The 23,879-nt window shown below is 40.7% G+C and overlaps 1 protein-coding gene across 1 annotated transcript in view; it reads left to right on the top strand.

The window, feature by feature from the left end:
* The first annotated feature begins 1,085 nt into the window (after nt 1–1,085).
* The window catches only part of LOC126981704 (oxysterol-binding protein 1-like), a 172,285-nt gene continuing 149,491 nt past the window's right edge, over nt 1,086–23,879 (top strand). Inside the window, exons 1-3 of the mRNA XM_050833138.1 lie at nt 1,086–1,353; nt 3,623–3,828; nt 14,249–14,287. Of these exons, the coding sequence (XP_050689095.1) occupies nt 1,235–1,353; nt 3,623–3,828; nt 14,249–14,287 (364 nt within the window). The 5' untranslated portion in view covers nt 1,086–1,234. The remainder of the gene's footprint in view (nt 1,354–3,622; nt 3,829–14,248; nt 14,288–23,879) is intronic.

Below are 23,879 nucleotides of genomic sequence, written 5' to 3'. Positions count from 1 at the left end.
GGGTGGCGAGGCAGGGCAGAGCAGCGATGTGAAGATTGTCGTACTCTGCAAATGTGTATATGAGTGTCTGCCTTAAAAACTACCCCACTCACATAAATCACAGCATCATTTCAAACATATTCAATAAAACTTAATAACTGATATATGGTTTATACGGGTGGAAAGAAGGGGAATATCGAGACATATCTCCATCCAAAACTGCTGACCTCTCATTTTGGCCTCTTTGTTATTTTTTCTTTACAGGAGCGGTGACTAGCGGGCTATTTTGTTTTTTTCTTGCTATTTACTCCTAAGCTGCTTCCTCTGCCGTAAGGAAAGTCTAAACGTCACCTGATTATCGCGGTTTGGAATAGTTGTCGTACACTCAATACCGCGCTAAGGGAGAGGAGGGAGATAAGATTGATATGAAAGAACGAGATTAATATAAGGAGGGAATAAAGAAAAGAAAGGAGGATTGAATTAAGGATGTAATGAAAGAAGGAAGGGGGAATAAAGTACGGTAGAGAAGAAGAAGGAAGGATATAAATCTATATAAGTGCCTAAACGCTACTTGATTATATGGTGGAATGAAAGAAGTAAGGGGGAAATAAAGTATATAAAGAAGGGAGGAGAGAGAAGAGAAAAGAAGCGGAGGAGGGGAAAAACAAGATGGAAGGGACGCAAAGAAAAGAGGAGGATAAAGGAGAAAAAGTAAAGAAGAGAGGAAGAGGAGGAGGTGAAGAATTATAGAGAGGAAGAGGAAGGATCGAGATACAACGAAAGAACGAGATTAATAATAAGCTCCTCGCTTCTCCTTTGTTGTTTTACTTGCAACAATTAATAAACTATCAATCAAGAAAAACAGGATGCATGGAAGGGACTTAAATTAAGATCGAAAAGAGGAGGATGAAGGAGAAAAAGTGAAGAAGAGAGGAAAAGGAAGGAGATACGACGAAAGAACGAGATTGATAAGAAGAAAAGAAGAGGATCGAGAAGGGGAAAAACAGGATGGAAGGGACGTAAAGAGGAGGATGAAGGGGGAAAAAGTGAAGAAGAGAGGAATAGGAGGCAGTGAAGAAGAGAGGAAGAGGAAGGAGATACGACGAGAGAACGAGATTAATAAAGAACGCTACTCTGATTATCGCGCCTTGGAGCAATTATCGTATCTTGACTATCTTTCCCACAGTGTTGCCATCGACGCCATCTTGCCCGGACGGATGGTAGCAGGGCTGTGTGCCGCCGAGTGAGCAGCGCCATGGCCGAGAAGCAGGCCGACCCCGACATGAAGGGCTGGCTCTACAAGTGGACCAACTACCTCAAGGGATACCAGAAGAGGTGGTTCGTGCTCACTAATGGCCTGCTCTCCTACTACAGGTGAGGCGCCACACACACACACACACACAGGTACACACACACACACACAGTTACACACACACACACACGTATTATCCGCACATACATACACATTCATACACGTACATAGCCACAGCCAAGTCCATATCAACACGTACACACATACACACACATCCGCACATACACGTACACAGCTGCAGCCAAGTCTATCAACACACACACACACGCACACAGGCAGGTACACACACGCACACAGGCAGGTACACGCACGCACACAGGCAGGTAGACGTACACACACACACACACACACACACACACACACACACACACGTACATATCCACATACACAGCCGCAACCAAATCTGTATCAACACGTACACACACACACAGACACGTACACACACACATACACAGACAGGTATACACACACGATAACACTGCCTTGTTTTTTCTTGCCTGCCTCCACACCTGCCCCCACACCTGCCCCCGTGCCCTCCCAGGTGTGGCACAGGTGTGGGGTCACCTGGCCACCCGCTGAGTCACGGGCTGCCTGTGCTGACTCACGGGTTACCTGCGTGGCTCGTTATTGGGCTGGCATGCAAGGCCAAGGTGGTGTGCAGGGCAGGCCAGGTGTGCAGGGTCGTTAGCAGCCACACTGCCACACTGAGGGTCCGGCCAGGTGAAGGAGGTGCAGCACCCGTCTCACAGCGAGGGGGTCTGTGGCCTATGAAGTACTTGGGCACATACAACACTGCCAATTGCTTTGCTGTTGCAAGTCGCTTGTTTGTTAGTTGTTGAATTCTTAAAATATGGTCAGGGAGGATGTATTGAGGGACTTACTTCCATTGTTTGCATTTTGGCAGCAGAGCACACATCGGGTATGATTAGATTAGCTTAAGTTAGGTCAGGTAGGGTTATAAGTTTATCATAATAATAGGTAGTAATAATAATAATAGTTTTATTTTGCTCAACGGCATATATAAAAAAACAGGTCAAGTAAATGAACGACATCAATGGAAATACATATACACTTAAATAGATGACAGCTTATAATCAAATATGCGTGTGCACGGCACACTTATGCACAATCTACATGAACAGAAGGCCCAGGCACTCCCGCCGCATAGATCCACATACATAGGCCGAGCTCTGAATGACGAAGGTGATGATGGAGTTCCAAGATTGTTCCACTCTTCTCCTTATACTGTACGTGGCGTGGCGACGCAACACTGCCGGACAGTTCATCCCGTGCCTGGTGAAGGCCATGGATGAGCTAGTCCATCTAGGAAGCCCCAGAAGCCGCTTGAGGGTGTCGTTATGACAGACCCTAAGATGGTTCATAGAGGCAGCTCTATACTGCGACCACAGCGAGTTGCAGTAGAGAGAGTAGCAGTGGCTCCTGAATAACTCCAACTGCACCTCCATGCTGCAGAAGGAGAATTTTCTCAGCAGCATGTTGCCGAATCTAGTTTGGTTAGATTTAATTGTTTATGAGAAGTATGTGATGTGCAGCGCGCTGCAGCATTGGCTGTTGTTACTGGCGGGTGATGCCCCAGCAACAAAGTTGACCTGTTGTGATGTAGGTGTATGAAAACAATTTTATCTAACCAAACTAAATCTACTGTAATCAAACCTTGCCTGACCTAACGTCACTAAATCTAACCTGTGCTCTGCTACCTAACTGGAATAAGCAAAAATAAGTCCATCAACATATCCCCTCCCAGACCATATTTTGAATTTGTCACTAATGAGTGATTTGTGATGCAAAGCAACATGACATTGTTGTATGTGAATAAAGTACTTCATATTTCACAAATTTGCCCTTTGCAATGAGAGATAAAGTTCTGGAATAATAACTTACCAGTTGTGGGTTTAGTGAGACAAACCAAATGCCTTTGTGTGGCTGACACTTCATTGTTCTGGTAGAAAGAAACTCTGTAATTGTCACTCTGATTACTGATTATCACTAATGACTTGCTTTTGAACAATTATTTTAATGGTGATATGTCAGTATTTTAGCAGAGATAGGTTTCTGTTATATTGTTGATAGTTACTATTTTGGCAGCTGCCTCACTATTTTAGCAGTGAAAAGTTACCATTTTAGCGGTAATAGATTATAATTCTAGCATACACTTTACTGTATTTGCACTGACAAGTCACAGGTCACAGGCTGAGATGCTTGACACTTACCATGGCTGTGTGTGTGTTTGTGTGTACTATGCATGTGTACATATATGAACCACACCCACACACTCCATCACAATTAATCACGTTTTTCCTCTTCCCGCAGGTCGCAGGCTGAAATGCTGCACACCTGTCGTGGCACCATCAGCCTGCACGGGGCCGTCATCCACACCGAAGACTCGTGTAACTTTGTCATCAGCAATGGAGGCACACAGACCTTCCACCTCAAGGCGTCCTCGGAGGTGGAGCGCCAGAAGTGGGTGACGGCGCTGGAGCTCGCCAAGGCCAAGGCCATAAGGCAGATGGAGAGCGGTGAGTGTTAGTTAGGCTTGTTTGTCCGTGGCCTTTGTTGTCGTTTTTACTTTTTTACATTTTTTCCTTGCATCTTTTTTTGGCCTTTTTTTTTTTAATTTCTTGAGTCATGGCTGAATGCATTGCTTTTTATGTGTGTCCAGTGTATTTCTTGTGTCTGTTGGTTTATTTTATCTTTTGTTGTTAATGCTTTTTCTGTATCTTTATCTGGGATATGAATTTTCTCTGCATGTGTGTACGTGTGTGTTCACCATGGTCTGATCACAGGCAGGACTTGCAATTGCCAATCAGTACTTTACCTGAAAGAGCTTGAATTTACATAGTGGCAAATCTTTGGGTGCAGCTGGCACCTCACATCTCGTCCACACACACCCATGAGGTGGGACACAACCCCCGATGACACTGTACCCATTCACTGCTGGGTGGACAGGGAGCACAGATTATCGGAAGGGGGACTGCCTTAAGGGGCTATTATACTGGGATCTTCAGTCAAACCACGATTTCCGCTGGCGTGATTCTCATTTGTTTCTTGTTGTTGCTGCTGATGATGATGGTGAGTAATACCGTCTTCCTTTGGTGAAATCTACCGTAGCTTTGGAAGATCGTGGACACGTCAGAAAACCACGGAAATATGAGAACCATGCCAGCGGAAATCGTGGTTTAACTGAAGATCCACGGAAAATTTGCCCAGTGTAATAGCCCCTTTACTGTCTTCACTCCACCTAGGAATCAAACCTGGGACCTTTTGGTTGTGAGCTGAGCATGCTAATCACTGCACTATGAAACTTTGTGTGTGTGTGTGTGTGTGTGTGTTGCATTCTTCCTAATTCATTCCTCCTTACTCTCTTCCTCTCACCCTTAGTAAGTTCTTTCCTCAAATATCAGTGCAGGAGTCAATATTCACTCTGTTTAGTAGTTTTAGTAATGAATATAAAAAAGAAAATGTTGATGATGGTGATGATGAGATACCGGTACCCTAAAAATATTACAGCTAACAATGATGCTGCCCTCAGAATATCCCACATTTAAGTTGATGCTGAGTTCAGGAAGTTGAAGTTTATGATGACGCAAAACTGAAATCGTCCAAAATTTATAAACGTTTCAATATCTAATTACGATTTTGAAATGTCATAATTTTACGATAATGCAGAGCTCTCCATTCTAAGGCTAAGCTGCTGAGTTTACTGAGCTCTCGTCTCATCTTACAATGGATGAAATTTAACTTTGTATACGATAAGAAGATGAAAAACTCCTCCGCTAGACGTGTATAACTTGCATCTCCGCACACCTGGTTGTATTATCTTATCATAGGAAATGTATTGGTGGGGGTTGGCTTATTTTTGACTGGGGAAAGGTTGTGGCATGTGAGGCGTCTAGAACCAAAGTGAGTTTAAAAATAATTAGACAATATTTCCCAACTTGTCTTATCTCTTCATTTTCTCCCTTTCTTTCCTTTTCCACCCCTTCTGCTTCTATTCCCTCCCCCTCACTGTCTCTCTTACCCTCTCCTTCTGTCTCTTTTCTCTACCTCTTCCTTTCTTTCTTATTCCCTCCTCCTCTGTCTCTCTTACCCTCTCCTTTCTCTCTTCTCTACCTCTTCCATTCTTTCTCCTTCCACCTTCTCTTCCTCTCTTATTCCTTCCCCCTCCCCATCTCGTACCCTCTCCTCCTTCTCTCTTCTCCTCTACCTCATTCCTTTCTTTATTCTCCTTTTCTCATTCTTTCATTCCATCTCTCCTTCCTTTCCCTCCCTTACCTATTTTCCACTTTGTTGCTTTATATCAATCCCTCAGTACACCCTCTTAGATGTTTGACTCTCTCCTGGCTACCTGTACTGTTTGTTAGAGTAGGGTTATGCCTCTATGACACTACCTAACTTCTTTACTTTCTTCCCTTCTTCCTTCCCTTTTTCTTCTTTTTTTCTTTCCTTCTTCCTTCTCTTTCTACTTTCTCTTCCTTCCATTACATTTCCTTCTTTCTTCCTTCCTTATGTCTTTACTTTCTTTCCTCCTTCCTCCGTTCTTTACTTTCTTCCCTCGTTTTATAATTCTAAACTTTGGTTCTGAACGCCTCATATGACCTAACCCTTTCTTGACCTGGCATTTAGGGGGTTGTGTTGGTCGGGGAAGGGAGGCAAGGAGCATGAAGTGATGGGTATCCTATTCTTTGAGATCTGGGCCCCTATTATCAAGTATTATGCAGCCTACACCCACATTTGTTCAGACGTTCATTAGAGGTTGTGGTGGGTAGTTTTATGAGTCTAGTGGTAGTTTGACAAGGCTTCTGCACCATGAATGTGAAAAAGCACTCATGAGAACCCGACTTATTTCCTTTTGTTGCATATAGAAATAGTTCTTCTCATGTAATTGACTGTTCTTTCAGCCACCTCTTTGGGTTCTTTGCAGGAGCAGCGAGTAGCGGGCTTTTTTTTATTGTTGTTTCCTTTTTTTGTGTCCTTGTGCTGTCTCCTTTCCTGTAAAAAATAAATAAATAAATAAATAAAAAGTTGTTAGAGCTGAAAGCATCTGAGAAGTGGATGAGTTTAACAGCCTTGGCAGTCATATTGTGGGTGCCAATACCATAGATACATTCAAGAAGAGGTTAGATAAATTCATGGATAGTGAGGTAAGGTGGGGTTAGACTTACAGGAGTTGCCTTTTACATTCGAACCGGCCTCTCTCAGACTCCTTATGTTCTTATGTTTTTTATGAATATAGAGGAAAGAGAAAAGGGAGTAAGGGAAGGAAGAACAAGTGGGTGTTCTGCTCTTTGTTGATCTGGGGTACATTTATATAGAGGGAGGAGGGAAGGAAGGGCAAGTAGGTTAATTAATTTGTTGTTTACATATGGATGGAGGAAATTGATGAGTGGGTAGACCAGGAGGAAGGAAGGAGAGGAGATGGTGATGATGGAAGGAAGGAATGAGAAAAGGGTATAAAGAGGGAAGAAGGGAAGAGTGTAAAGAAAGATGGAAGGAGGGAAAAAAGTAATGAAGGGAGGAAGGAGGAAATTTAGTGTTAAGAAGGGAGGAATGTAAGGAAAGAAGGAAAAGGGGAAGGAGGAAAGAAATTGAAGAAGTAAGAAAAAACAGAAGAACGTAGAGAAAAAAGGAAGCAAAGAAGAAAGTAAAAAAGGGAGGAATGAGGAAAGAAATAAGTAAGGAAGGAAGGAGGAAAGAAAGTAGAGGAGGAGGGAAGGATAAAAAGTAAAGAAGGAAGGAAGGAGGGATGAAAGGAAAGGAGGAAGGAGGGGTATCAGAAAGTACAGAAGGAAGGAAGGAAGGATAGAAAAAAAGTAAACAAGATCGTAAGGAATAAAAGAAGAAAAGAATGATACTTGGGAGGAAAAGGATAAGAGGAAGAAGAGGAGGAAAAACGAAAGGGAGGGTGGAATTAAAGAGGGAAAGAGTAGCCTATAGGAAATATGTCTTACTTTTTCCATAACCATTAACCTGTTTTCTATGGTATATCATGACTCTTTTCACTAATACCAATATAGGATAGTTTTATCAATTAATACACACATTCCGTGTTCTTCTTTTCCTTCCTTTTCATTATGTTCTTCCTTTTTCTTCTTTTTCTCCTCCTTCTCTTTCTTCTTTTTCGTGTTCTTTTCCTTCTTTTTTCTCATTTATCATCCTTATTTTCCTTTACGGGGTTGGACTTGCTATGAGTCTCCCATTCTTGACGATCGTATACCCTCTCTTCTCTGATGTTCGTCCTTCTCATTCTCTATTACTCAAGGGGAAAAGAAATATGTCCTTGAATACTGAACAAGGGTGCGGGAACGAAATGCTGTCCTTAAAAATTGATCGTTAATTTTCATACCATCAGTAACCTCTCCCAAACGTTTTCATTCACTCATTCATTTTTTCATGTCATATGCCCCTAGTTTCCAGTTTCAGTGTTTACATTTCACATTTTTTTTCTTATTGCAGTCTTCGGTGAATGGGATTTTCTTATGTCCTTTTTGTTCATATCAGTTATTTTCCAGTCTGTCAGTCTTTTTGTTCATCTCTCATTGTCCTTCCCTCACATGTGTTCTGACCAATGCCATTTCTTCTATTATTATTGCTCTCTCACCCAGTTGCAGTCTTTCTCATCCATTATAGTAGTTATTCCTAGGACTGATCTAGGTATTTATTCCTCCTTGGGCGCATTTCACTTTCCTTCCCAGCGACCAGGTCAGTGCCCATGTGTCTATGTCATGACAAGAAGACTGTGATTAAAACCCTTTCAGTATAAGCCCAGTGGTAGAGGGCTGAGTGTGTTACCTTGATCAATGAGGGGACTCCAGCCCAGTGTTGAACATCTTTATTTCTGGCTTGAGTGAGGGAGTGGCTTCTACCAGTTGTCCTTAGTAGCTATACATTCTCATTAACTGCTTCGAGAGCTTCCTCTTGGATAACAATTTGTTTGGTTTAAGCATAGTTGCTTAACATAACTTTGTCGTCTTGTTAGTTCTATTTGTGGACTCTCCTTGTTTACTTTTTATCATCTGCTGCAGTTCATCTCATTACTCACTAAAAAGAGCACTGTCGTCTGCAAATCAAAGGTTCCTCAGGTATTTTCTTCCAACTTTAAATCTCTTATTTTTTAGGTCAGTTTAATATTTGTCAAGCACACTGTAAGCAGTTTGGGTGATATGGTACCATCTTGTCTAACTTTTTCTTATTGGAACTCTCTTGTTATCGTTATGAGAAGCAATATAGTATGATCTGTTGTTTCCCCTGTTGCCTGGTTTATTGATGGGATGTGATCCATGGTTAGAACCCACTTTTAGACTTTTGTAATTGTTTTAGGGGAATATTTTGTAAATGACAGTCAGGTGAGAGGATGATAATGTTTAAGATGGGTTTGGTCTTTTTTTTTTCATGTGTAAAAATGATTACATTTTTCCAGTCTTTCAGAATCTCTCCTTTTTCAATGTGTATAGTGAAAAGCTTCATTAGTTTACAACAGCATTTTGTACACTGCCTTCTATAAAATCATCATTATCATCATCATCATCTGTTTAACATTTGGTTTTATCACAGTCTCATGTGAAGGTAGATGGTCTTCCATAAAGTTTAGGTTAGGCCAGGAAGATGGGCCTTTTTTATTTTTTGCTGATCATACTCAAAACACTTGTCCAAAGTGGTTATGTTGTCCTTTTGTTTACTCCCTCCCTGCCTCGTTCTGGTCACAGGGCCACCGATGATGGTGAGAATTGGTAGGGCGCCGAGGCTAGTCACTGAGGGCTGGCCTAGAGCGGGGAAGTGCCCTTTTCCTGCCCTGGCGTTGGAAATGGCGGCTGAAGATTCTGTCCCCTGGAGGTAGTGCTCATGAGAGGCTTAGTTTGCCCGAAGGAGGAGGAGAAGGATGAATTGGCTCCCAGAAGTTTGTGTTCATGCAACCCTTAGTGAAGAAAGTAAAGACTGAAGGAAGGAAGGATGCATAAGTTTACCCCTCTCTGTTTTGTTGGTGTATTGGCAAACAATAGTATGTAAGGTTGCTATGGACTGCCACAAGAGGAAGGTGATATTTTTCTTACAGCATTGCTCTGTAAGCTGTAAATTTGCACAAGAGATAGAAAGGAAAGGGATGGAATAGGTTCAGAAGGTTGTGCTCTTCATTTATTGTTTGATTTGATACATAAAAGACCATAAAAAATGCAGCACTTTAAATATTGTAGTGGGGTTTATGATTACAGTGAAAAAAACAAAACAAAAAAAAAGACAGAGGACTAACTCGTAATTATCAGTGTAAGCATGTTTAGTTTTAGCTTCCAAGTACGTTAGAAAAAGGAATGTGAGTCTCCCTCTCTATATAAGTAAAGGCAGCACCAAACTGATATTAGTATAGCCTGTTATGTCACATGGGAGGGAGTGGAAAGTGTACATGAAAAGGGTGATTATGCTGGCCAGTAAGAAATAATTAGTTTTATAGATTTCAAGTGCCATTGTCATAGAAGTAAGCTGTTTATTAAAGGGCGGGAGGGAATAGAAAGGTGAGGAGGGTGATGTAAACATTAAAGATAAGAGGGATTTTTGAATGTTGTGAGCGGTAGAAATAATTAATCACACACATTGATGAGGGGAATATACTTAACTTATATACTGAAGGAATATACTTGCTTGTTAAAGGGGGGAAGGAAAATAGAGGGATGGGGATGGTGAGGTTAACATTAGACTTTCATTGATGTGTGGTATGAATAATTAATCACACACATTCATGAGGGGAATATACTTAGCCCAGATGACTGTATGTTTGTTAAAAGGGGGGAAGGAAAATAGAGGGATGAGGATGGTGAGGTTAACATTAGACTTTCATTGATGTATGGTATGAATAATTAATCACACATTCATGAGGGGAATATACTTAGCTCAGATGACTGTATGCTTGTTAAAAGGGGGGAAGGAAAATAGAGGGATGGGGATGGTGAGGTTAACATTAGACTGATTGATGTATGGTATGAATAATTAACCACACACATTCATGAGGGGAATATACTTAGCCCAGGTGACTGTATGCTTGTTAAAAGGGGAAGGAAAATAGAGGGATGAGGATGGTGAGGTTAACATTAGACTGATTGATGTATGGTATGAATAATTAATCATACACATTCATGAGGGAAATATACTTAGCTGAGATGACTGTATGCTTGTTAGAGCGGAAAGGAAAATAGAGCGATTGGGATGGTAAGGTTAACATTAGACTTTGATTGATGTACGGTATGAATAATTAATCACACACATTCATGAGGGAAATACACTTACCTCAGATGACTGTATGTGTTTGGTTGTGTCTTTGTCCTGGTTGATACACTCAGCACACCCTCCCCCCTCCCTTGTCATTCTCGCTCAAGCTGAAACACTCACTTGTGATACATCTTTCATTTCAACTTGTCTAAACATATTCATGGCCATAATGTACATTGTGTGATGTAGATCTCATATATTTTTGTATTTTCTTTAGTGTGTTGGGTAATCTTCATTTTTGTATTTGTTTCTTTATATTTTTTTATGGAAGTGAAATTTGTGTTGATGGAAAAAAAAGATTTCTGCTTCGTGTGTAAAATTATTTATTTGAGGGATGAAATGTACTACCTCTTGCATCTCCTTCTGTTGGAACTAAATGGACTCTGGTTCTTCATATTGGTGTTAATGAAGTGTGAAATTGGTTCCATAAATTTCAAGGCTTTTCTTTTCCCCTAATCTGGTGGGCGCCGTGTGAGGTGTGTAGTGACGGGGGAGGTTACTTACCATTGCATCATGATCCATATCCTTAGCATTGGGCTCTCGGTATGACTATTTGCCAAGGCCACCGAGAAGGTTAATCAGGTTTTCATGGGTGATTTTCCAGTTCAGGTGCAGAGGTCATGTAAAACTAACACTAGGATCACAAGACTGTCCAGGAAAAGCCCAGGAACTTCTACAAAAGGCTTTTCAAACAGACAAACTGAGATTACTAATATGTTTAAGAACACCAGCTTATATGACGTGTAAGCCCCTCTGTTGTTGCTTGCCTCATGTGACCACTGTAGCTGCGGTGTTGTGATTGGACCAGCCAGTCAGTCAGTCCCCTAACCTGGTCTATATGGGAAGGTCGTAAAGAAAATAATGATACTGGTGGTGAAGAGGGAACAAAAATATCTGCTAGGTTCTTATAATGACCTTGATTTGAATGGAAATAAAAACAGGATGCCAAGATAATGATGATTGCAATGAGGAGGAGGCGACAGGAAACGTTGATAGTGATGGTGTTAATGGAGATAAGGATAATAATGATGGTGGTAGTGAAAAGGTAAAAAGGTTAAGAGCCACTGAGTTAGAGAGTATTAGTGGAGGGAAGCAGAGTGATGGAGATGGTAAGGCTAGGTGATGGCAATGATAATGGTGATGGCTTAGATGAGAATGGTGTCTTCTAAACTTTGGATTAGGTTAAGTGATAATGAGAGGAGGATGATGGTGTAGATAGCATTGATGAAGATGAGGATAGTGTTGTGATGGTTGGGTTACACTAGGATGAGTTCAAGGTGTGCCAGGTTAGGGTAGACTTAACTGTTGTCTTGCCTGTTTGTCAGATTTTGAGACCTTGTGAAATTTATATCATGGGAAAGGAAGAGGAAGAATGAGTGCTTCTATTAGTCTGAGGAGGCAAACGAGGAGCTGGGCATAAGCTTTTTTGTCACTTATTATTTTTTTTACTGGTTCTGGTTCCTTTTTGGAGGTTTTTATTGATTTGTTTATTATTTTTATTTTTTATTTATTTAATTTTGCTGGTGTTTGAGTTGAGTGTTTCTTGACTTGCTTGGGATGTTAAGGTTTTACAAGTTTATTGGGAATTTTTTTCGTAAAGGTTTCGGAGATGCTTGAAGTAATAAAACAGTCCAAGTTGATATGAAACAAACAAAATGGCAAGAATAATTTGACTTTTATAGGACGATTATATAAAACTTCATGCAGTTCCCTCTCACAGTTACAATTAACCCGGTAGCAGCGACGGGCCAAATTTGTGGCTTTATCATGTAGCAGCGACGGGCCAAATTTGTGGCTTTATCATGTAGCAGCGACGGGCCAAATTTGTGGCTTTATCATGTAGCAGCGACGGGCCAAATTTGTGGCTTTATCATGTAGCAGCGACAGGCCAAATTTGTGCCATGATATAAACCCCCCAAAATAGATGATACACAATCTGATCACAAATGCATTGATATATATTATGAAATGGTTTGTGTGAGTGATGATTTTTCTCATTTTTCTCGCTTAGAGGGACCATTAAGAAACATGATCCCCGCTGCTACTGGGTTAATTTATGTTCAGAGTAAATTTCCCAGTTACTTTGATTTCCTGGTCACTTAAACTTGCCTAAACTTTATTACAACATTTACTTACTATACTCTAAGCACACAAGGAACTTCAGGCTGCTACACACTATTAAGCTTTTGATGGTTAAAAAAAAAGTAGAGGGTGCACTTAACATAGACGGAGAAAAAACAGCAGCAGCAGTAGTAGTAGTAGTAGTAGTAGTAGTAGTAGTAGTAGTCACAGCAAAACCAATAGCAGCAGAAATGAGATAAATGAGAATACAAGGAAGAAAAGAGAAGCAACAAAGACTTATCAAAAAAATAATAAGAGGATGATGATGATGATGATGCATAAGTAGTATTAAGTAGCAAAGAACAATAGGCTGAATAATAAGAAGGGGAGGAATAGAAAAAAAACAATAAAAGAATAAATAGTAAGAAAAAGCAATAATGTGAATAAGAGAATAGAAAAAAAGATAAAGTAATAAATAGTAATGAAAAAGCAATAATGTGAAATAAGAGGAAAGTAAAATATAATGCAGAATAAAATGGGACTTACACTGAAGTAAAATAAGTAATAAGAAGATAAACATAAGGAAGATTTAATGGAAAGATGCAGTAGAAACATACCTTTGTACATAATAGATTTAGTTAGTAGCATTCTTTCCTCCCCCCCCTGACCCCCTAACCCCCCCCCCCTTCTCTCCCTCCCTTTTTCCCTCCCACCCTCCCTGTTCTCTCTGCCTTTCATTCTCATTTTAACTCCATTCTTTCCCAACTTCCTTCCTCCTCCTAAGCTATTCACTCCTCTCTTCTTTCCCATTCTTCCTTCTCTCCTTTCTCTTGTCTATCTCTTTTTCCTTCTCTCGTTTCCTTCTTTCTCTCACTTCTCCTATCTTCCTTCTCTTCCATCTCTCCTCCTTTCTCCATATTTCTTCCTCCTTACTTTGTCAACTCCTCTTTCCTCTCCTTTAATTCCTCCATCTCTCCCTCCCTGTCTTCTATCCTTCTTTCCTGTCTCCTATCCTCCTTTTCTTCCATCTCTCCTTTATTCCATTCCCATATCCCTTCCTCCCTTTCTTCCTCCTTCCTCTTTAGCCAGTCAACTCCTTTCTTCTATCTTTTTATTCTCCCATCCCAATTTTCCTTCCTTCTCTCCCCTCTCTCCCTCCCTGCCTCGTACCCTTCTTAGCTTCTTCCTCCTACCCTCTCTCTTTCTTTCCCTTTCTCAAGCTCTCCTCTTCCACCCTTTCCCTCCCTTCTCTTCCTCTCTTTACCCTTTCTTTCTTCCATTCTTTTCTCCCTTCCTTCAGCACCCTTCCTCTCCATTTTTTCCTTCCTCCCTCCTTTCCTTTTTCCCTTACACTCCCTTTCCATCTTTTCCCTTCCTTTTTTCCTTCCTTCCTTCAGCTTACTACTAAGGTCTTCTATTCTTCCTTCTTTCCTTCCTTCCCTCCTTCCCTCCTTTCTTCTCTCCCTCCATACTTTCCTTCCTTCTGTTTACATTCCTCTTTTTCCTCATCACCTTTACTTCTTCCCTGATATCCCCCTCTTCCCCTTCCCTCCCTTCCTCCCCCCCTGCCCCCCGCCTTGCCTGCAGCCCCCTGGAGTGTGTGTGTGTGTTCTGTTGCAGGGGAGTTGCCCATGGTGGAGGACTGGTCATTTGTCAACCGTGAGTAGATCCCTTACACATTTATCCCTCAACCCATTCCTACTCCATATACCAACTCTTCGCTCTCCTTGTACTTCTTCCCTCGTGTACTTCTTCCCTTATCCATCTTCCTCCTCTCTCTTCCTCCCTCCTCTACTTGCTCCATTCCATTTTTTCCTTCCTCCTCTTCCTTCTTCCTCTACTTTCTCCATTCCATTTTTTCCTTCCTCCTCTTCCTCCTTCCTCTACCTCCCCACAGTGTGCTGAGCAATTCATACACACCACACAATGAGGAAAAAAATGGATAAGACTAAGCTGAGTTATGAGTCAAGTCGTCAAATTTATGTATACCTGAAGACTTAGTTGTCATCAAAATTATGTAGCTGAGGAATGAGTCAAGTTGTCAAAATTATGATTGGTCAAAATTCTGTATTCTTGACAACTGCTGAATCTTAGGCCGGTTCTCACATCAACTATTTCTGAAGGTCAAAGCAGGGAACAGTCGGGTTCTAATGAGTGTTTCCATAGCCTCATGCTACTGGGGAAGGGTCAAACTACCACCAGGGTCATAAAACTACTCCTGGAAATGCCCTCAACTCATACGATAGCCTTGTCAGATATGTGAACTTGGGCGAAGAAATGTTTTAAAGGTTAAAGAGGGGATCAGTCAGGTTTTAATTAGTGTTTCTATAGGCTCATGCTACTGAGGAAGGGTCAAACTACTCCTGGAAATGCCCTCAACTCATTCGAAAGCCTTGACAAATATGTGAACTTGGGCGAAGAAATGTTTTAAAGGTCAAAGAGGGAATCAATCTGGTTCTAATGAGTGTTTCTATAGGTCCATGCTACTAAGGAAGGGTCAAACTACCACCAGGGTCATAAAACTACTAATGGAAATGCCCTCAACTCATACGAAAGCCTTGACAAATATGTGAACTTGGGCGACGAAATGTTTTAAAATGTGACCCCTATACCGAAGCTTAATTTCCTTAGTAGTTTCTTACCTGATGCGGGGGCTAATTATTGGACAGGTGTGTGTGGCTAGGTGGGTATAGGGTCCCTTCTTACCTGTCCTGGCTTGGGGCTGATTACTCCTTTTTCTTTTTCTTTTTTGGATATGGTACTTTTCTTTTTTCTTTTTATTCTTATCCTCTTCTTCCTTCCTTTGTCCATATCAGTATTATCCTCCTTTTATTTTATTTTCACTATCATGTTTTCTTTTGTTTTCCTTCCCTTTTGTTTTCCTCTTCCCTGTCCTTCCTCTTCTTATTCCCTTTTCTTATTCTCTCATTCCTTTCCTTCTTTTCTCTTTCCCTCTCTCATTTTTCCTCTTTTTTCCCTTTCCTGTTCTTCCTCTCGTTTCCATTTCCCTTTTTTCCCCATTCTTTTCTTCCTCCCTTTCTTTTTTCTTTACATCTCTTATTCTTTCTCTTTTATTTCCCTCTCTTATTCTTCCTCTTTTATTTCACTCTCTTATTCTTCCTCTTTTATTTCACTCTCTTATTCTTTCTCTTTTATTTCCCTCTCTTATTCTTTCTCTTTTATTTCCCTCTCTTATTCTTTCTCTTTTATTTCCCTCTCTTATTCTTCCTCTTTTATTTCACTCTCTTATTCTTTCTCTTTTATTTCCCTCTCTTATTCTTTCTCTTTTATTTCCCTCTCTTATTCTTCCTCTTTTATTTCACTCTCTTATTCTTCCTCTTTTATTTCACTCTCTTATTCTTTCTCTTTTATTTCCCTCTCTTATTCTTTCTCTTTTATTTCCTCTCTTATTCTTTCTCTTTATTTCACTCTCTTATTCTTCCTCTTTTATTTCACTCTCTTATTCTTTCTCTTTTATTTCACTCTCTTATTCTTTCTCTTTTATTTCACTCTCTAATTCTTTCTCTTTTTTCTCTCTTATTCTTCCTCTTTATTTCACTCTCTTATTCTTTTCTTTTATTTCTCTCTTATTCTTTCTCTTTATTTTCTCTTATTCTTTCTCTTTTATTTCCTCTCTTATTCTTTCTCTTTTCCCTCTTATTCTTTCTCTTTTATTTCACTCTCTTATTCTTTCTCTTTTATTTCCCTCTCTTATTCTTTCTCTTTTATTTCCCTCTCTTATTCTTTCTCTTTTATTTCCCTCTCTTATTCTTTCTCTTTTATTTCCCTCTCTTATTCTTTCTCTTTTATTTCCCTCTCTTATTCTTTCTCTTTTATTTCCCTCTCTTATTCTTTCTCTTTTATTTCCCTCTCTTATTCTTTCTCTTTTATTTCCCTCTCTTATTCTTTCTCTTTTATTTCCCTCTCTTATTCTTTCTCTTTTATTTCCCTCTCTTATTCTTTCTCTTTTATTTCCCTCTCTTATTCTTTCTCTTTTATTTCCCTCTCTTATTCTTTCTCTTTTATTTCCCTCTCTTATTCTTTCTCTTTTATTTCCCTCTCTTATTCTTTCTCTTTTATTTCACTCTCTTATTCTTTCTCTTTTATTTCCCTCTCTTATTCTTTCTCTTTTATTTCCCTCTCTTATTCTTTCTCTTTTATTTCCCTCTCTTATTCTTTCTCTTTTATTTCCCTCTCTTATTCTTTCTCTTTTATTTCCCTCTCTTATTCTTCCCCTTTTATTTCCCTCTCTTATTCTTTCTCTTTTATTTCCCTCTCTTATTCTTTCTCTTTTATTTCCCTCTCTTATTCTTTCTCTTTTATTTCCCTTTCCTGTTCTTCCTCTTGTTTCTATTCTCCTTTTTTCCCTCTTCTTTTTTTCCTCTTCCCTCTTCTTTCCCTTCTTTTTTCTTTCCCTCTCTTATTCTTCCTCTTTTCTTTCCCTTTCCTGTTCTTCCTCTTGTTTCCATTCCCCTTTTTCCCCATTCTTCCCTTCTTCCTCCCTCTTCTTCCTTTCTCTTTTCTTTTCCATTTTTTTCTTTCTCTTCCTTTCCCTTTCTTCCCACTTTCTTTCCCTCTTATTTCCTCCTCCCCCCTTTCTTTCCTCTTTTTTTTTTCCTGTATTGTTTCTATTTTCTTTGCTTCTCATTTTTTCCTCTTCCCCTTTCTTTCCTCTTTTCTTTCTTTTTCCTTTTCTTCTCTTTCCTTCCTTTGTTTGCCCTTTCCTTCTTTTTTTTTTTTCTTTGCTTTGCTTTGCTTTGCTCTTGGGTTGGTGGCGCTCTTGAAGGCTTTGTTTGTTTGTTTGTTTGTTTGTTTGTTTAGGGCCTGGTTCATTCTGTTGGCTTACTATGATTTTTTTTTCTGTGACTGTGTGTGTGTGTGTGTGTGTGTGTGTGTGTGTGTGTGTGTGTGTGTGTGTTTTCAAGGTATAAGTTTTAGGGTTATGTGCGCTCTCTCTCTCTCTCTCTCTCTCTCTCTCTCTCTCTCTCTCTCTCTCTCTCCTGTTGTGTTAGGTAAGTATTGTGTTTAATATTTTATGTAAAGTTAAGTGTGAGTTTATCTTGGTTAATTTTTTATATTGTTTGAGAATTTCTGGTATTTATGGGTATTGATGATGGTGGGGGGAAGGGTTATGGTGGTGGTGGTGGTGTGTGTGTGTGTGTGTGTGTGTGTGTGTGTGTGTGTGTGTGTGTAATCATCATCATCATCATCGTTTAACGTCCATTTATTCCCTCTGGTGGGGTTGGACGGGATATGAGCCTCCTCCACTGTTGCCGGTCCATAGCCATTTCTTTCGTGATGTTCCGCCTCATATCTTCCTCCACCACCCTTACCCTTCTCCACGTCTTCCTTGGCCTTCCTGGTTCTTTTTTATTGATCTTCAAACTCGTACTGTCCTTTATTTTATCTCATCTTTGTGGTATTTTCCTTAAACTTTGGTACACTTTTGTCATACTGTTTTGGTTGGGTAAAGTCGTATTCCAACCTTAAGTTCTTTTTGCATAAGTGATTTTTTTGTTGTATATTTTTCCTTAAACTTTCGTACACTTTTGGGATACGGTTTTGGTTGGGTAAAGTCGTATTCCAACCTTAAGTTCTGTTTATAAGTGATTTTTTCTTGTATATTTTTCCTTTAACTTTGGTAAACTCTTGCCATACTGTTTTGGTTGGGTAAAGTCGTATTCCAATCTTAAGTTCTGTTTATAAGTGATTTTTTTGTTGTATATTTTTCCTTAAACTTTGGTACACTTTTGTCATACTGTTTTGGTTGGGTAAAGTCGTATTCCAATCTTAAGTTCTGTTTGTATAAGTGATTTTTTTGTTGTATATTTTCCCCTAAGCTTTTGTACACTTTAGTCATACTGTTTTGGTTGGGTAAAGTTGTACAGTATTCTAATCTTAAGTTCTGTTTGTATTAGTGATTTTTTGTTGTATATTTTTCCTTAAACTTTCATACACTCTTGTCATACTGTTTTGGTTGGGTAAAGTTGTACAGTATTCTAATCTTTAAGTTCTGTTTGTATTAGTGATTTTTTGTTGTATATTTTTCCTTAAACTTTCGTACACTTTTGTCATACTGTTTTGGTTGGGTAAAGTCGTATTCCAATCTTAAGTTCTGTTTGTATAAGTGATTTTTGTTGTTGTATATTTTTCCTTAAACTTTTGTACACTTTTGTCATACTGTTTTGGTTGGGTAAAGTTGTATTCCAATCTTAAGTTCTGTTTGTATAAGTGATTTTTGTTGTTGTATATTTTTCCTTAAACTTTTGTACACTTTTGTCATACTGTTTTGGTTGGGTAAAGTCGTATTCCAATCTTAAGTTCTGTTTGTATAAGTGATTTTTTTGTTGTATTTTTTTTCCCTAAACTTTCGTACACTCTTGCCATACTGCTTTGGTTGGGTAAAGTCGTATTCTAATCTTAAGTTCTGTTTGTATTAGTGATTTTTTGTTGTATATTTTTCCTTTAACTTTTGTACACTTTTGTCATACTGTTTTGGTTGGGTAAAGTCGTATTCTAATCTTAAGTTCTGTTCGTATAAGTCATTTTTTTATATTATCATTTATCTTCATTTTCCATTCCTTTGAACGTTTTATCGCTGGTCCGTTGATTTCAGCTTCCTGTCTCTTGTCTCCATCCCTTTTTGTCCGCTGTTACACTCCTGCATCTCCTAATCTTGCCACCTCATCCTCCCTGCTCTCAGTGGTGGAAGGTTGTTTTCTAGTCTCTGTGCAGTTTAAATGTCTTGGGTATGGGATTTTTTTTTTTTGTAGCAACCGTCTCCTTTCCTCCCTTCCCTCACTTCTCCTCTCCCTCCTTGCCTTCTATCCTTCTTTCTATTTTTTTCTATTTTTTTGTAGCAATTCTCTCCGTTCCTCCCTTCCTTTACTTCCTCCTCCTCTCCCTCCTTTCCTTCTATCCTTACTATTTTTTTTTTAGCAACCCTCTCTCCGTTCCTCCCTTCCTTTACTTCCTTCTCCTCCCCCTCCTTTCCTTCTATCCTTTCTTCTATTTTTTCTATTTTTTCCTTTCCTTTTTTTTCCTTTTTTTTTGCAACCCGCTCTTCCTTCCTCCCTTCCTTTACTTCCTCCTCCTCTCCCTCCTTGCCTTCAATCCTTCTTTCTATTTTTGTACTTTTTTTTCTTTTCTACGTTTGAATTTCGTTTTTTATTACAGGGGTTTCAAATTACAGTAACACATTCTATTTATTGCTTGACGTGTGGAACATCTTAATTGTCCTCTGTGCCATCTCTCTCTCTCTCTCTCTCTCTCTCTCTCTCTCTCTCTCTCTCTCTCTCTCTCTCTCTCTCTCTCTCTCTCTCTCTCTCTCTCTCTCTCTCTCTCTCTCTCTCTCTCTCAAAATGGGTTTCAACAGTATATAGGGGTGACCTCTATCTACCACCGTATCCTGCGCTATTATCTTTGTGCCTGTTACTTTTTTTTTTGTGTTTGTTATTAATGTTTATTTTCTGAGCCCTTTGTCATCTGTTTCCTGTGACTCATATTCTCAAACATTCCAGGGCTCACACACCAACACTCGATAATGCTTTCTTGTAGGCTGTGTTAGTGGGCTGTTTTGTGCGCCTATATGGATTAGGGAGAGAGCGTTAGTTAGGCAAGAGAGAAAGAGAGAATAGGGCATCATGTACCCTGCTGTAAAGGGAAGGGACGCCTGCAGATGAGAGAGGTTAAATAGGGCATCATATAACTTAGCTGTGAGGGGAAGGACGCCTGCAGATGAGAGAGGTTAGTAAATTAATTAGTGATTTAGTTGTGGGTTGAGAAAAGACGCTGCAGTAGAAGGGGCGTAAAGGCAAGAGATAGAAAAGAATGCTGTGAGGGGAAGGACGCCTGCAGATGAGAGAGGTTAGTAAATTAGTTAGTTAGTGATTTAGTTGAGTTAGTGAGAGAGACGCTTGGAGTAGAGGAAGGGCGTAAGGGAAGAGAGAAAGAGAGAATAGGGCATCATGTAACTTGAGATGAGAGAGAGGTTAGTGAATTAATTAGTTAGTGATTTAGTTGAGTTAGTGAGAGAGACGCTTGTAGTAGAGGAAGGGCATCATATAACTTAGCTGTGAAGGGAGGGACGCCTGCAGATGAGAGAGAGGTTAGTAAATTAGTTAGTTAGTGATTTAGTTGAGTTAGTGAGAGAGACGCTTGGAGTAGAGGAAGGGCGTAAGGCAAGAGAGATAGAAAGAATAGGGCATCATATAACTTAGCTGTGAAGGGAGGGACGTCAGCATATGAGAGAGAGGTTAGTAAATTAGTTAGTTAGTGATTTAGTTGAGTTAGTGAGAGAGACGCTTGGAGTAAAGGAAGGGCGTAAGGCAAGAGAGAAAGAGAGAATAGGGCATCATGTAACTTGCTGTGAGGGGAGGGACGCCTGCAGATGAGAGAGGTTAGTAAATGGACCGTATTGGCTATACAGGCAGCGCCACACGTGGCCACTCAGTGAACTGTCAAAGCAGTACTTTCCATACAACTCAAGTTATGCACTAGAGTGCGTCTGAGGCTGCCTCCAGGATACAAGGCCTTGGTGCCGCTACCGCTCCGAGTCAACGACTGCACACACTTTACTCCTACCCGATTTCCTGACTCTACTATTTGACATGGAGAAAAACTGAAATCGGGTAGGAGTGAAGTGTGTGACATCATCGGCTTGGGGCGACGGCGGCACCGTGGCCGTGTATCACGGAGACAGCCTCAGACGCACTCTAGTCTATTACTTGAACTCTATGGAAAATTCATCTTGGAGTTGAGTGGCCACATGTGGCGCTGCCTCTATAGCCAATACGGTCCATTAGGTAGTTACAGTAGTGAGTTAGTTGGGCTAGTGAGAGACGCCTGCAGATGAGAGAGAGGTTAGTAAATTAGTTACAGTAGTGAGTTAGTTGAGCTAGTGAGAGAGACGCTTGGAGTAGAGGAAGGGCGTAAGGCAAGAGAGAAGGAGGTGTTATAGTGATAGTTTGGCAAGGCTTCTGCATCATGAACGCGAAAAAAAAAAATACCGCTCATGCAAATCCGACTCATCTCCTTTGTGGCCTTAGAAAGTAGTCGTTGTGGGGGCCCAAAGCGTCTGAGAGGTCTTCTTCTTCTTTTGACCTGTAACGCTTTGTATCGCTTCTTAGGACCTCCTCCTCTCGTTCCTCCCTTCCTCTTATTCACACACCTTCCTTTTCAGTGTTACGTAATTTTCTAAACTGATATAAAGTCACATATCTTCACGTATTCAGACATTTGTGCCCTTTTGTCCCAGCACTGCGTCAGGAACACTTTTTTCCCACAGTCCAATAGTCTACAGTCCATCTTTGTAACAGCCTGACACAAACTGTACACAATCACACAATCCATACTGGTGAGGTTTTCGATACACAAGAGAAAACTAATGCAATAAAAAAGGAAATAAAATGTAAAACGGTACCCGAAGCAAGTTTTTAATTAAGATTTTTTTTTCTTTACGTGTACGTGTAGAGGGAGGAGGAAGGGGAAGGGGAGGAGGTGGGAAAGGGCAAGGAGGGAATGGAATCGAAGGGGGAGAAGGGAAGGGGAAGGAGGGAGGAAAGTAAGAGAAGGGGAAGAAAGGAGGAAGGGAAGGGAAGGGGAAGGAGAGAGGAAAGTAAGGGAAGGGGAAGAAAAGGGGAGGGACAAGTAGTAGAAAGGAGAGGAGGAAAGAGATAAAAGGGGGAGAGAAGATCGGATATGAGTAGACAGGATGGAGGGGATGAGGGGAGTACGAATGGAGAGGTAGGCTCTCTTGAGGGGCCTGGATGGTAGTCGGCCCCAGCCCGTCATGGCGCAGGCAAGTGTTTATAGTGGCGCCATCTTCTCTTGGCTCATGCTGCCCCCCGGAACTCCTTGATTCACTTGGACGGTTTCCTCTAGAGTCCGGGTTGATGGGTGGTCTTCAGGACAGCATGTGGGTAGTTTTAAGCCACTCAACGGTGACTGAAAAATCCCAGGTGGTAGCGTGGGGATTCGAACCCGAGTCGTCCATCATGCGGTGAATGTGGGCCCAGCACGCTACCACTCAGCCACCGCCTTTAAAGACTATACATTCCCCGCATAGTTTTCTCGAATTTCTTAACTTAAATGTGAACACCAAACACTACATAAGGAATTTTCGGTCTTTGGCATTGGTTCGGGAGCTTAGTAACCCATCATGTCGAATTGTGAAGGTGGCCATAAGAATACGGGCCATAGTAATTCTCTTTTCTCCCTATTTGTGTTATGAAAGTCTTTGTCAAACCATTTCTTTATAGGTTATTTATGTATTGCGGGCAGGATGAGGAGGTGTTCATGGGCCCTCCTTCAAATGAGTTACTTCCCTCCCTTTCATCTCTCTCTGTGCACTTCTTTTTCTTTGATCGCTCGCTGGTAGTTTTAAGTGACTTCGAAGTTAATTAATTACGTATTCATTTTTATTTATTTATTCATGCAGTGATTCTCAATTTATTCACTTCAACATGTAATCATTTTTCATGGCTTCCTTTGGTGTCAAATGCCCTCATGACAAAAATAAATGTTGGGTTATTATTATTCTTTTCAATTCAATTAAATATTATGAGATGTTATCATGAAAGGGGTGGTATTAGGGAGCGGAGGTGCTCTCTCTCTCTCTCTCTCTCTCTCTCTCTCTCTCTCTCTCTCTCTCTCTCTCTCTCTCTCTCTCTCTTTTTCTGACCCATGGATTGACTCTAACCGATATTGACCGTGTGTGTGTGACTTCCGGCACTCGAGACACACGCAAAGGCCTTCAGCTAGGTCAAGGCAGAGTGCCGTGAGGGGGAAGGTGAAGGAGGGAGGAGGGAGGGAGGGAAAGAAAAGAGTAAGTAGGGGGAGGGAGAGGGGAAGGAGGGTAAGGGGAAGAGGAGAGAGGGAGGAGGAAGGGTAAGGGGAGGGTAAGGAAATGGAAAAGGGAAGGGGAGGAGGTGGGAAAGGGCAAGGAGGGAATGGAATCGAAGGGGGAGAAGGGAAGGGGAAGGAGGGAGGAAAGTAAGGGATGGGGAAGAAAGGAGGAAGGGAAGGGAAGGGGTAGGAGAGAGGAAAGTAAGGGGAGGGGCAAGTAGTAGAAAGGAGAGGAGGAAAGAGATAAAAGGGGAATGGAGGAGAGAAGATCGGATATGGGGAGACAGGATGGAGGGGATGAGGGGAGTAGGAATGGAGAGAAAGTGGGTGAAAGGATGGGGAGGAAGGGAATGTGAGGGAAGGAGAAAGAGAGAGTGAAAGGATATGAAAAAGAGAAGAGGGGAGT

The sequence above is a fragment of the Eriocheir sinensis genome, chromosome 49 (genome assembly GCF_024679095.1).
Source record: "Eriocheir sinensis breed Jianghai 21 chromosome 49, ASM2467909v1, whole genome shotgun sequence".
Taxonomy (NCBI): domain Eukaryota; kingdom Metazoa; phylum Arthropoda; class Malacostraca; order Decapoda; family Varunidae; genus Eriocheir; species Eriocheir sinensis.
This window is presented reverse-complemented; position numbering and strand designations above follow the sequence as displayed.